The sequence below is a fragment of the Ornithodoros turicata genome, chromosome 2, assembly GCF_037126465.1.
Source record: "Ornithodoros turicata isolate Travis chromosome 2, ASM3712646v1, whole genome shotgun sequence".
Taxonomy (NCBI): Eukaryota; Metazoa; Arthropoda; class Arachnida; order Ixodida; family Argasidae; genus Ornithodoros; species Ornithodoros turicata.
Window position 1 is genome coordinate 118032606 of NC_088202.1, and position 12864 is coordinate 118045469.

The 12864-nt window shown below is 47.0% G+C and overlaps 1 protein-coding gene across 1 annotated transcript in view; it reads left to right on the forward strand.

Moving 5' to 3' along the window:
• Window positions 1-9225: 9225 nt before the first annotated feature.
• The window catches only part of LOC135385982 (glutamate-gated chloride channel-like), a 310653-nt gene continuing 307014 nt past the window's right edge, over window positions 9226-12864 (forward strand). The window contains exon 1 of the mRNA XM_064615651.1: window positions 9226-9294. Within this exon, the coding sequence (XP_064471721.1) occupies window positions 9293-9294 (2 nt within the window). The 5' untranslated portion in view covers window positions 9226-9292. The remainder of the gene's footprint in view (window positions 9295-12864) is intronic.

Here is a 12864-nt window from a genome sequence, read left to right on the forward strand (position 1 = left end):
ATAATTAAAAAACTACACCACCTAGGGTCACGCGGTCAATGGTATTTGTTCTTACTGGGTTTTTGCCACCTCCTCATGTGAATGTCGTGGAACGTAAGTTTAAGTATGTAAATTTTTGCGACCTTAAGTCGGAAATTTGCCTAGTAAATGTCACTTTTTTACCCCACCAATGTGAAGAGCGTGTCTAATTTAGTCAAATTAATGGTAATTGAGAGGAATATTCAGGAGCAATTCCATCGGAAAAAATAGCCGAACATCATGCTCTACGGAGGTCGCACAGAATAGAGCACGATTAATTTTTCAGCGCAATCTTTGTCAGTCAGACGAAAGGAGGTTGGGAACCCAGCCCTCCTCGACATCGCAGAAAGAGATAAAACAGGCACGGCTTATCACGTCCGACTTTCGCTGGGATAATGCTTTCCCTCTCCCAATTTTAGGAACTGTTACTTTTTCTACTGTCACTCTGTGGGCTGGCTTCAGAACCTCCTTTAGTCGCACTGAGAGCGATTGCGCTCAAAAAGTCATCGCGCGATATGGTCCGGTGCCCCGAAAAGCATGATATTCGGCTATTTTTTCCGATGGGATAGCTCGTGAATATCACTGTCAATTATCATGAATTTGAATGAATTCGGCACGCTCTTCATATTGGTGGGGTAAAAAAGTGACCTTTACTTGGCAAATTTCCGAGTTCAGTTCGCAAATATTTACATAATTAAACTTGGAGTACATGATATTCACATTAGGAGGTGCCAAAAACCTAATAAGAACAAATGCTGTTGACCGCATTGTCATATATTACCTGTGCTATTATGTCACTGTATTATCCACGTCCATACAACCTGCCCCGATTGTTGTGCTGGCAACCAGGGGAGATTCTCAAGATGGCGGAATAAAGAGTATACCGTGAATCTGACGGTGCGTGCTTCTCATCGTATACCAAGCAACACAACAACTGGCGACGAGTGCGAACTCCTTGGGGCACATTCGAGCGATGCGCGCAGCTCCTCCTACAGCACAGATGTCACCAAGCCACTGACTCCTGAGGCGCTACCGAGAACACAAGAGGTGAGCAACGAGCATTCAACATGGCGGTCGTACCCGCTGCCTTACCGGCATTTCCTCAGTTTGACCTTTCTTCGGATCACACTACTATTGGGGACCGTTGGCAGCGCTGGATAAATCGATTTGAAAATCTACTCGTTGGTCTCAATATCACAAGTTCAGCCCAAAAGAAAGCACTGCTTCTACATTGCATTGGGGATGACGGATATGACGTATACACCTCGCTGGAGCCGCACCCAGGTACAGCCGTAACTCAATCCTCCGAAGCAGAAACACGACCCGATGCAGCCTCCACGGCAGATGTTTACGCTACAGCTAAGAAAAAGCTACACTATCACTTCACGCCTAAGGTAAACAGAGACTACGAGATCTTTCAGTTCCGACGGACAACGCAACAAGAAGATGAGAGCATAGATTCCTTCTATACGCGTTTGTGCACAATGGCTCGAAATTGCTCGTTTGCAAACACTGAAGCAGAAATCAAATCTCAAATTGTTCTCGGCACAACGTCCACAAAACTCCGACGCTTCGCACCACAGACGGATGCAACGCTTGACCAGCTTCTGACACAAGGCCGCACTTACGAAATTACAACTCGACAAGTGAACGATATTGAGGCATCCATGTCTACAGATGTGCATCGTCTTACACGCAAGAAGTCTCAACGTAGCAACGCATCTACTGACACGGGAACGTCAACGAGCACGCGTCAAGACAAGCAGTGTTTCAACTGTGGTGGTGCTTGGCCTCACAAAGGCGGAAAACAGTCTTGTCCAGCACGAAATGCAACATGCAATGCGTGCCGCAAACGTGGCCATTTCGCAGTCGTGTGCCGCAGTAAAAACAACACAAGCGAATACCCAAATGTCGTTCATGAAGTTACAAACCAGAGTGCAGACAGCGAGTCCGATGATGAAGCCTTTGCACTGTTCCCGAAAAGTTCTAAAGCCCCGAGGGTGATGCTCACTGTCTTCAACAAGGAGTTAGAATTCATCATAGACACAGGCGCTACGGTGAACATAATTAGCCTTGACACGTACAATAGCATCCCGCAACGACCCCAACTTGTCAAAAACGTGCCAAAGGTCTTTGCATATGGATCGAAGAATGAGCTTCCGTTACAGGAAAGTTCCGGGGACCATTCTCTTACAAGACTTCGGTGGTGGAAGATACCGTCCTTGTCACAGCAACGCCTAGTGAGTCATTGCTTTGTTTTCGGTTGGCTGAAGCACTTGGGCTCATATCCATTGCTTACAACGTGGCGACAAGCAAAGAAAACATTCTAAGCAAGTACCCCAAACTGTTCACTGGCCTTGGAGAGTTAAGAGGATTTGAAGTTCAGCTCCACATCGACCCTACGGTTCCACCAGTCGCACAGAAAGCACGTCCTCTTCCATTTCACATTCGTGAAGCAGTAGAAAAGGAGATCGACAGGCTGATACAGCTAGATGTTATTGAAAAAGCCACGGGTCCGACAACGTGGGTGTCCCCCATAGTCGTGGTTCCAAAGCCACACGCTTCTGACCAAGTGCGTCAGTGCGTCGACATGCGCCGCCCTAACCAAGCTATTATACGAGAACGCCACACATCACCTACACTAGAAGACCTCGTTGCCTGCCTAAACGGTGCAATGATGTTCTCTAAACTAGACTTAAACGACGGCTATCATCAGCTGCTACTTAAGGAAGACTGTCGTCATATCACAACGTTCGCAACTCACATGGGACTTTACAGGTACAAGCGGTTGAACTTCGGAATAAACGCAGCCGCCGAACTTTTTCAAAATACGTAGATGGGTAGAAATCCAGCGAACCGGTAGAGATGTAGGAAGGGAGTTGTTTCAGGACAGAAGCCGCCGATATTTCAAACAGAGACTGTTCTTCTTCTGGGCACCGTCCTCATCATTGGCATGGTATTTAAAGGGTTAGGTGTGACGTGTTTAAAGGTTCATGCGAATTGTGGGTCAACAGCCCGGAGGGCTGTTTCCTCCCTCCGGGCTGTTGATCCACAATTCGCATGAACCTTTAAACACGTCACACCTAACCCTTTAAATACCATGCCAATGATGAGGACGGTGCCCAGAAGAAGAACAGTCTCTGTTCGAAATATCGGCGGCTTCTGTCCTGAGGCAACTCCCTTCCTTTTTCAAAATACGGTTCGTCAAGTACTTGCGGGCATTCCCGGCGTAATAAACATCAGCGACGACATCCTGGTATACGGCAAGACCGAAAGAGAACACAACGACTCCCTTCACGCTACCCTGAAACGCCTCACCGACTGTGGAATCACACTGAGACCAAAAAAAATGCTGTTTTTTTCCAGCGTGAGCTAACATTCTTCGGACATATCTTCTCAGAGAAAGGCATCAAACCAGATCCTGCTAAGGTACAAGGCTTCCTAAATATGCCACCTCCAAGAGATGTGTCTGAGGTCAGAAGCCTTCTTGGAATGATCACTTACTGTGGCAGGTTCATTCCTAACCTAGCCCAGCTAACAGCGCCTTTACGCTCCCTAACAAAGAAGGAAACACCATGGAACTGGACAACAGAGCATCAAAAAGCACTGGACCAGCTAAAAGATGTGCTCACTCATAGCAGCAACCTGGCCTACTTCGACCAGAACAAAACCACCCATCTCACAGTTGATGCAGGTCCAAAGGGATTAGGAGCCATCCTCACGCAGGATGGTGGTGACAGAACTCGTGTAGTGGCATATGCCAGCCGTAGCCTTACAGAGGCAGAGGAACGCTACTCGCAAATCGAGAAAGAGACTCTTGCTGCGGTCTGGGCCATAGAGCACTTCAATATCTACCTCTACGGAACCTGTTTTGTGCTACACACTGACCACAAACCGCTTGTGAATATTCTAACAAATCCAAGTTCGCGACCATCTGCAAGGATTGAACGACTGTATCTGCGAATTCAGCAGTACAGCTTCACTGTACAACACCAGAAAGGATCAGAAAATCCTTCAGATTACATGTCCCGACATCCTGTAGGGCAAACCAACCCAAGGTTTCGAACCAGCAAGGTACCTGACGAGTATGTCTTATTCCTCTCAAGAATCGCAGTACCTCGTGCAATAAACACCGAGGAAGTCATTAAGGCAACATTGGCCGATGTCACGTGTCAAGAACTCACACGAGCAATTCAAGCATGCCCCTCTATGAGGCACGATCTGTGGAATAAGCCGCACGTCAAACCCTACAAGCCTCTAGAGACTGAACTGTCTGTGACGCCACAAGGTCTCATACTGCGAGGCACAAGGTTACTGCTCCCTTCAGGTCTTCAGGAACGTGCAGTTCAGCTTGCCCACAAAGGACACATGGGCATGGTGAAGACTAAACAACTGCTCCGCGAGTCCGTTTGGTTTCCCAAAAAGGATACCCTCGTAGAAAAGGCAGTGCGCAATTGCATTCCATGCCAAGCTGTCACACATGGACCAAAACGCGATCCTCTAAAGCCAACTCCACTGCCTGACGGGCCATGGGAAAACCTTGCGATGGACTTTGCACGCCCATTTCCGAATGGAAAGTACCTTCTGGTACTTGTAGACGAATATTCCCGTTTCCCGGTAGTGGAAGTCGTTCCGTCAACCGCAGCGTCATCAACCATAGCAGTGCTAAGAAGAACTCTGTCACAATTCGGCATCCCGAAGCAAATAAAAACTGACAACGGACCTCCTTTCAACTCCTCAGAGTTTAAACTCTTCGCACAGGAACTCGGTTTCCGACATCACAGAGTTACTCCGTTGTGGCCTGAAGCGAATGGAGAGGCAGAACGCTTCATCCAAACACTCATGAAAGCGATTAAAACGTGCCATGTGGAAGAGCAGAACTGTATGCAGAAAATACATGACCTTCTGCTCTGCTGCCGTGCTACTGCGCACACCACTACAAAGCTTTCGCCATATGAGCTTCTCTTTGGAAGGAAAATGTTGACCACCTTGCCGAGTTCGGTACACCGTGAGACCACGGACACACGCGACGCTACTCTCTCGAACGATACAAGAGCAAAAGAAATATCGAAAGCACGAGCAGACGAAAAACGACATGCTAAGGAACACACTCTTCAAAAAGGAGATACTGTTTTGGTCAAACAAAAGAAGATTAGTAAGTTGACGTCGACATTTGACCCGGTGCCTTATATTGTCGTAGAAGTCATAGGCAGTCAAATTTCAGCAAAAAGAAATAATCATATCATCACACGGAATGCAAGCTTCTTCAAAAAACTTGGAGCGGAGTACAAGCACACACCTAACGTAGAAAACAGCGACGAAGACGACGAACTGCTTGATGGCACCAGACGCGACGACCCACAAAACCAAACCAGCAACGATCCACCAGATGATGATCGACACCACGACGGTGTTTCTGCACAGGACTCTGGTTCTCCCAACCGGTACCCCATCAGAAGTTCAAGAGGTGTGCCACCAGACAGGCTCAACTATACCTAGAGCTGCAAGAGGGAGAGCTGTGACTTTTGAACCTTTTGTTATCTCGCGTTATCCATTTGTGATTTCACCTATATTTCTTCCAGAAATCGTTTCTACATATAAGGTGGAGGGGGAATGTCATATATTACCTGTGCTATTATGTCACTGTATTATCCACGTACATACAACCTGCCCCGATTGTTGTGCTGGCAACCAGGGGAGATTCTCAAGATGGCGGAATAAAGAGTATACCGTGAATCTGACGGTGCGTGCTTCTCATCGTATACCAAGCAACACAACACGCATGATTCTAGGTGGCGTAGTTTTTTTATTATAATTAAATGACACGTTTTCTGGGACACCCTGTATACGAAATCATCTACCACCCGAGTACGTTTCCGTATCCTGCTCCCCTGCGCATGCGTCATAGTGGGCTTGTTTATCCGTGCATCTCTGTATCCGTGCCGTGTGTCCGTGCATTGTACTACGGAGTTCGTACACTTTTTGGGTTAAACAGGAAGCGACGTTCACATCTTGGAGCTGTAGACCAAGATTTACACGAGTGAACAGTTGAATACAATGCTTGCTGGCACCGCGAAAAATAAATTTCGTCATGGGACGAGCGGCCATGATAGCGTGAGTGTTAGCAGGAATCAGCTGTGCACCAACGATGCCATCTTTTGTTGCAATGTACCTATAATTGCCACTCATTGAATAAATGCAAACGTCTAATCACTACGTGTACGTATAGGTCTATGTGAGAAATGGACCTTAAGTGAACCTCCCTATTTCTGTCTGGTCATCACGATGCCCTTCAGTTTGGAGTTGTCAAAATCTGTGATAACTGTATGTTTATGTTTAATTAAACCTGATGTGATTTATTTTTCTGTGTTCTCGTCTGGTGTTGTTGTGTGGGTGAGGAAAAGGAAATACAACGCAAACAAAGTGCGCGAATATAAACGTGCCAAAACTAATTATGCACTACTTATTATTCATACTGCTGACGTAACCTCTGACGTCATTTATTTACAATCGTAGTAGTCCGCGCAACGGATGAGTGGCGCTGACCGTCTCTATCATGGCGTCACTCTGAAGACACAGGGGCCTATGGGAGTTGCGCTACCTGTATAGATATACCTTGCACTCGCCGCAGGCGCGCACAGAGTAGGGAAGAGGAAACGGGAGTCAAGAACGGGGGAGAGTTTTTTCAGAGCGATTTTGCCAGGACTAGCGTGTTTCTCTGTTTAATTTCGTTGGTTACATAAACGTTCCTTTTTTTTCTTTGAACACAGAACAAGCATCGGAATAAAGGATGGAACGGATGGACAAGCATCGAATAAAGACTGATTTTCGCTTCGCGAAGGTGCCAATAAGAACGTGCAGGTCCATATTTTTTTTTTATTGCGTGTTAGCGCCGCGAAGCAACTGTGGCTATGAGCGGGGTCCATGCGTACCCATTCGAAAGAGAGAGACTGTATGTGTGTTTGTTTTCTACACCCACAAGTGTGTAAAGAAGGTACTTTCTCGCAATAAGTGTCAACTGATAGAGAACATTTCCCCTTTCCAAGGCATGTCCCTGAATCATGTACAACAGTTTGTCTATTTTATGTGATTATTGTCGTGGAAACAGCTCACTCTTGCTAAATATTTTTCTTGGCGGAACGAAGTACGTCCACCAAACAACCATTTTTAGATAGGAGACTATTTCACGTTTTTAATGGCACCAGCCTTTGAACAGTAGGGTACCTAACCCGCTGATAGAAAATTTTATTCTGATGAAACCACACCAGTAGGGCAGGCAACTCGGCAGTACCCGAGGTAACCTAAGATCGTACGTTGACCAGAATAAGTATTAGAATTGAACGACTAATTTTCTTTTGTCTGATACATGGTCATCTCTGCATTACGATGCTTACGTTTTGTTTCTTTTTTTATGTGTTTCACTATTATCCCTAGAGTCTTGTGGAAGTGCTGTCGGGGGAAGGGGGGTGTAAATTTGTTCATCCAGTAGTTTTCGGCCAGCGGGTATTGATTTTACCGTGTTACGGAGGTTTTTTTTTTTTTGTTATGTACCAGTAGGTTATCTACTGTAACTTTTCCGCGTTTACTGTTATAGGAAGCCACAGTATTTTTCCCGTGAAGGCATTGTTCTTGGCCAAGGCACCTGGTTTAAGCGTAACCGCCCGATTCCTCCCCCTGCTTTCTCCATTTTTACAGGAATTTTGCAGAAACCGCTGGAGCATTATTTAGTTGGGATATGCTCAAACATGAGGGTGTGTTCTGTGGTAACATTACCATTTTGGAAGGTAAATCAGTGGGCACAGCGGACACTCTCCGCGTCGCCGTCAGGGTCAGGCATAAGCCATTTTTCGAGAAATTTCGGAGGTATTTGATGACACTTTTGACCCATTTTCCTCCGTGTTTGTGAAAACACTTCGTGGTCTCTGACCATCCATTTTTGTGCTTAATGTTTGCGACTTCACCACTGATCCCACAATTGCCGTAGCTTCCGTATATGAGAGTCGAAGATCATGTCACGGCCATCATGCTCATGCACGTTACACACAATGAATGGTCGGATTATTATTGCCACAGAAATAAGAAGAAACACACACACGCACACACACACACACACACACACACACATACATTGGATGGTGATGGGGTGGGCGATTCACCGCCGCTGAGGCGGTACACTGCCCTATTTCGCGTTGGGAGAGGATGAAGGGATGAGGATGGGGGCTTTCAAAGAGCCGGCGCCAGACCGGTGGAGCACAAGTACTCCGCCAGAAGACGAAGGCCCTGCGTCTTGTGGGCAGCGTTCGACCACGGACCGAGGAAGAAGAAAAAAAAACGCTTGGTGATGGCGGATTTATGCCTTCGCCCAGTTGTTTTCTGGAATGTGAACGGAAAATTGTGAGCTTCATTCCCTGAAAGCGGCGCTCCTGTCGGCAGAACCGGCGGCGGCGACACACACCCTTTCACCCCCACCCCACCCCCTTTTTTTTTGTAAAATTAAAATTTGTATGCCAGTTCGCCAGTGACCGCGGGGACATAGTTTCTTTTAGGGAGTCTAACACTTTCGGAAGTCTCGGGACATCTAGCACCCGCGGGGTCCAGCTAATCGGATTGACAAAAGACAGGCCCAAGACTTCAGACACCATTCACTACTGCAGAACTGGACGGCGCGGTACGTGGTGCAGCTCCCAGAACCAACCCTTGGGAGCGTTCCTCGCCATTTCATAGCTTCACAAGTTCGTTTTGCTCCGCCTTTGCCCGCGCAGAGTTTAAATGGTCAGGGGCGTGTTTACAGCCACGACGCAGATTCGCAAATTTGCGTTGACTTCCCTCATCATCATAGCATCAAGCGGGTCACATAGTACGCTTCGCGGGGGTGAGCTAAAGAGCGGTTCCCCGCCAGTCCCTCAGTATATGGCCGTCACCGTTGGGAGAGGAGAGTTGTGGCGTCTGTTTCTGCGTTATGCGACCAGGGGCAGGGGCAGAACTGATTACTGCAGGAACTGATTACGGAGAAAACAGTAGTGTAGACCGTGATAACGAGCCTCCCGGAATACCGTGTCTACCGCACTCAATCAAGTGATAAGATTCTGAGTCAGGAACGCTGTCATTGGTTCCGGTAGGCACGGTAGCTTCCCGGTGACGTTATCAACGGTCTACGAACGTTCGCTATTGATTAGATTAATTCGCTCCCGTGGTTTGTTAGTTGCTGTGTAGTCGGGTTCTTCGACCGTATCGTGCAAAACAAGAGCTCCCGCTGGAATCTTCCTTCCGAAAGATGTGAGTGACTTCTTTCGTTGAATTATAACTTGGCTAATTATAACCCGTTATGTGTGCTGGCGTTTGTGTTCCTTGGCGTGGCGGTTGGGGAGGCAAAAGACAGGCCGGGTCCCGCTTCTCGGTTGAGGTTTACGGGAGGGGGCGGCGGACCCCTACAGACCCAACGACGAAAATGAGTTCAATGTTCGACGATCGTGTTGGAAATACATCTTGAAGTCCTCTTAAATAAGGAAGGCATCGCTGATGAGGACCCCACTGCGCAAAACCCCGCACATATGGGATGTCGACACTACCACACAACCAGAAGCTGCCCATCAACGTTCCACAGACGGTCCGATGTGGGCGCTGTGTACGCACAAGAGATGTACATATTTTATTCGAGATACGTTGCACCAGCGTCCCTACAACCCTTCTAAACATACCTGAAAGCAATGTCTCCTGACCGCCGGTGCGTACGCTTATGGAACCTCGTCGTGTGCACCTATTTAGGCTCCACGTATTGCATGCATAATAAATGAGAGAATTGCAATTGTCTCATGCAGCATCACTGTTCAAAACCCTACATGATGCTGCTTGAGACGGTAACATTTTCCCTTGCCATATGTCTTGCGCATATATTCGCAGGCACCGGATTGTGCATCGTAATGTACTTTCTTTCGGTAACATCAAACGGAACACGTACGCATCATATGTACACAAAAACGTTATTGGAAACTGGGTTGCTAAATAGGGCATTACAGACATAGAGATATTAGTAGCTCCCGTGGCAGAGTGGTTAGGATGATCGCTATCCAGGCCCAGATTCGAAGGTGACACGGGTTCGAATCCTATCACCGGCTGTGCTGTCTGAGGTTTTCCCTGGGTTTTCCGAAGACGTTCCAGACGAATGTCGGCACAGTTCCCCCTGAAGTCGGCCCAGGGCGCATACTAACCCCTCTATCCCCCACTCCTTCCTGCTGTCTTCTCTCCATCTGTCCAAACCTGTACGCCGCTCATAGCCACATTTGCTTCGCAGCGCTATGTGTTTGCTCACGGAATTTAAAAAAATAAAAATAAACATTCAGAGATTGTAAAATTATGCTGTTAGGCCTATATGAGCACTTTATGTTACGTAAGCCAGCCAAAGCAGCTATTAGGTAATTGCAAGTACAAATAATGAATTGGACACGACAGACAAAACCTTTTGAAAGTGTGTTGTTACATTCCACCTTTAAAATATGTTCTTGGCTCCACAAAACGCACAACGCACACAGTTATACAGTGGCACTGCCGCACCGCAGCGTTTATCTGACGCATCCGTTGTGCGTACCGACTACCTTCAACGGGATAGTCGATCACCCCAATCTCGTTTCCAGCTGGCTATCAGCGCCCGATGACACGCGCTCTGCTGTTCAAGGCAAGTCTGCGCGCCGCTGTATGGGTACACGCCACCAGAAAAAAAAAATCTGTTTACCTCCACAAAAGCAAGAATGCAGATAATGACATGACAGAACATCGAAATGGTAGAGAAGGGCAGGACAAACCTTGCGAAAATGTGCTGTTATGCACCACCACTAGAACACCTTCTGGTTCGACAAAACATCCAACGCACACAACGCGACCACAGTTTCCCCCACAGTTTCTACTGCGATTGTTTGTATGTGCAACAACAACAATAATAAATGCAGAAGTGGTGATGACATGGGATGTTTCCCCGTGGTAGCCACGGGACCCTATCCCACTTCACAGCGGTTATTACCAGGGGATGAATTATGATGAACGCGAAGCGACGACAGGTCGGAGTTCTGTTTAGACCTCTTCGAGGAATCCAGTGACTTACATGAAAGCAAAAAGAGAGCGAAGAGCACGGCACTGATGCGCAGGGAAGCTCCATGGGTCAAGTACTTAGGACAAGCTGAATGGTCTATGGTCGAGAAACTCAAGTTGGCGTCGGCACTCTTCCACCCCTCCGAAACAGTGAACTCACCCGCTTCCGCCAGCCTCTAGGGTGTCGCACCGAAGAAAAAGTACGTGTACAACAAAGTTACATCAAAGTTTGAACACAAAAGAGCGATGCAGCACAGAGCCTGTGGTTTTAACGTTTGAACAAGCCCTTGCAGGGTGGCACCGCGCCCAGGGGGCAATTGTAACCTTAACGGGACATGGTATTCGGGTGTTATCCGCAGAGTCTTCAATCATATCTCTGAAGAGAACTTCCTTAGACAAAACACAACTTCGTGTTGTGCCTGTCCCTTCGTGTTCCCTAGTCTCGGGGTTTTTACATTATGCATCATCTTCACCAGTTCGCTTGCTTACTAGCCATTTTATCATTAACATAACCAAGTTACTCGCCTGTTCTATCAGCGCACAACCGGAATGGATTCAGTAAAAAATGTAGCTGACATTACCTTCCATTTTCGCCACGTGAAAGGAGAACCGCTGTCTCCTCATGTGCTGACACGTTCAAGTTCTGGCACGACTGAAGGCTGTGAAAAAGCAACGCAGAAATCCAGCCATGCGCTAGAATCAGCCACATTATCTACGATAAATATGCGCATAAATATCAGATATTAGTCCACCCACCCGTTACTTTCGAACTTATAATGCTCGTGTGGGAATGCTCATGGGAATACTCGTGTCAACATATTAAGGCTCTCCGCGAGGCTAAGCAGGATTTTTACATATCTGAACTCCCAGCTATGCTTTCAACAAACCCTCGCAAATTCTGGCGAGTTATAAATCCCCCTCGTGTTGAACCCATTAGCCTAACTGATGCCGATGGCTCAAAGATAAATGATGCCAATTGCGTCTGTATCTTCAATGAAGCTTTTGCTACTGTTTTTACGAAGGATAGTATACCCATTGTCACCAATGTAGCCACTTCCAATAGTAGTTTCACAGCTATGGAGAAGATTGTGATCTCACAGGCGGGATAATCAAGATAATCGACGGCCTAAAGCTATCCTCCTCAGCTGGACCCGATTGTATCAACACTACAATGCTTAAGAATACCAGGGTAGTCGCATCGTTATACTTGTGCGCCATTTTTACGCAATCACTTCATCACGCATACGCAGACTTGTGCCCGTTACTCGAAAAAAGTAATTGATTACCGTTACCGTTACTTCTGTGGAAAGAGTAATTGATTACCATTACCAATTACTCGACTTCAAATGTAATGGAGTAACGAGTAGAAAAGTAACGCGTTACTTCGGTCGTTACTCTGCATTCACGCAAATTATAACCGTCTTTGTGTGCCTCAGAAAAAAAAAAAAAGGTTCAACAGCGGAACAGCTGAAATAACAAGACAAACAAAAACACGTAGGACAAGGAGATCTGTACGCCCGGGAAGACGTTGACCCGATTGTGGAAGAGCATTGCGTGGAACTTCCCCATGACTCACTAAACCTACAAAGCTTCAGGTACCATCACACTGGTGTAGGAAGAGATTAGGGAGAGAGACTCTGAAATTCCAGAGCATTATTACAATGACCTCCGCTTGCTATAGTAGAACAGCCCAACAAAGGCTGATGGCACCAGGGGCTTGACTTGGGGCAGAACATCTGAAAGATAAGCTAATCTCTGCCGGAA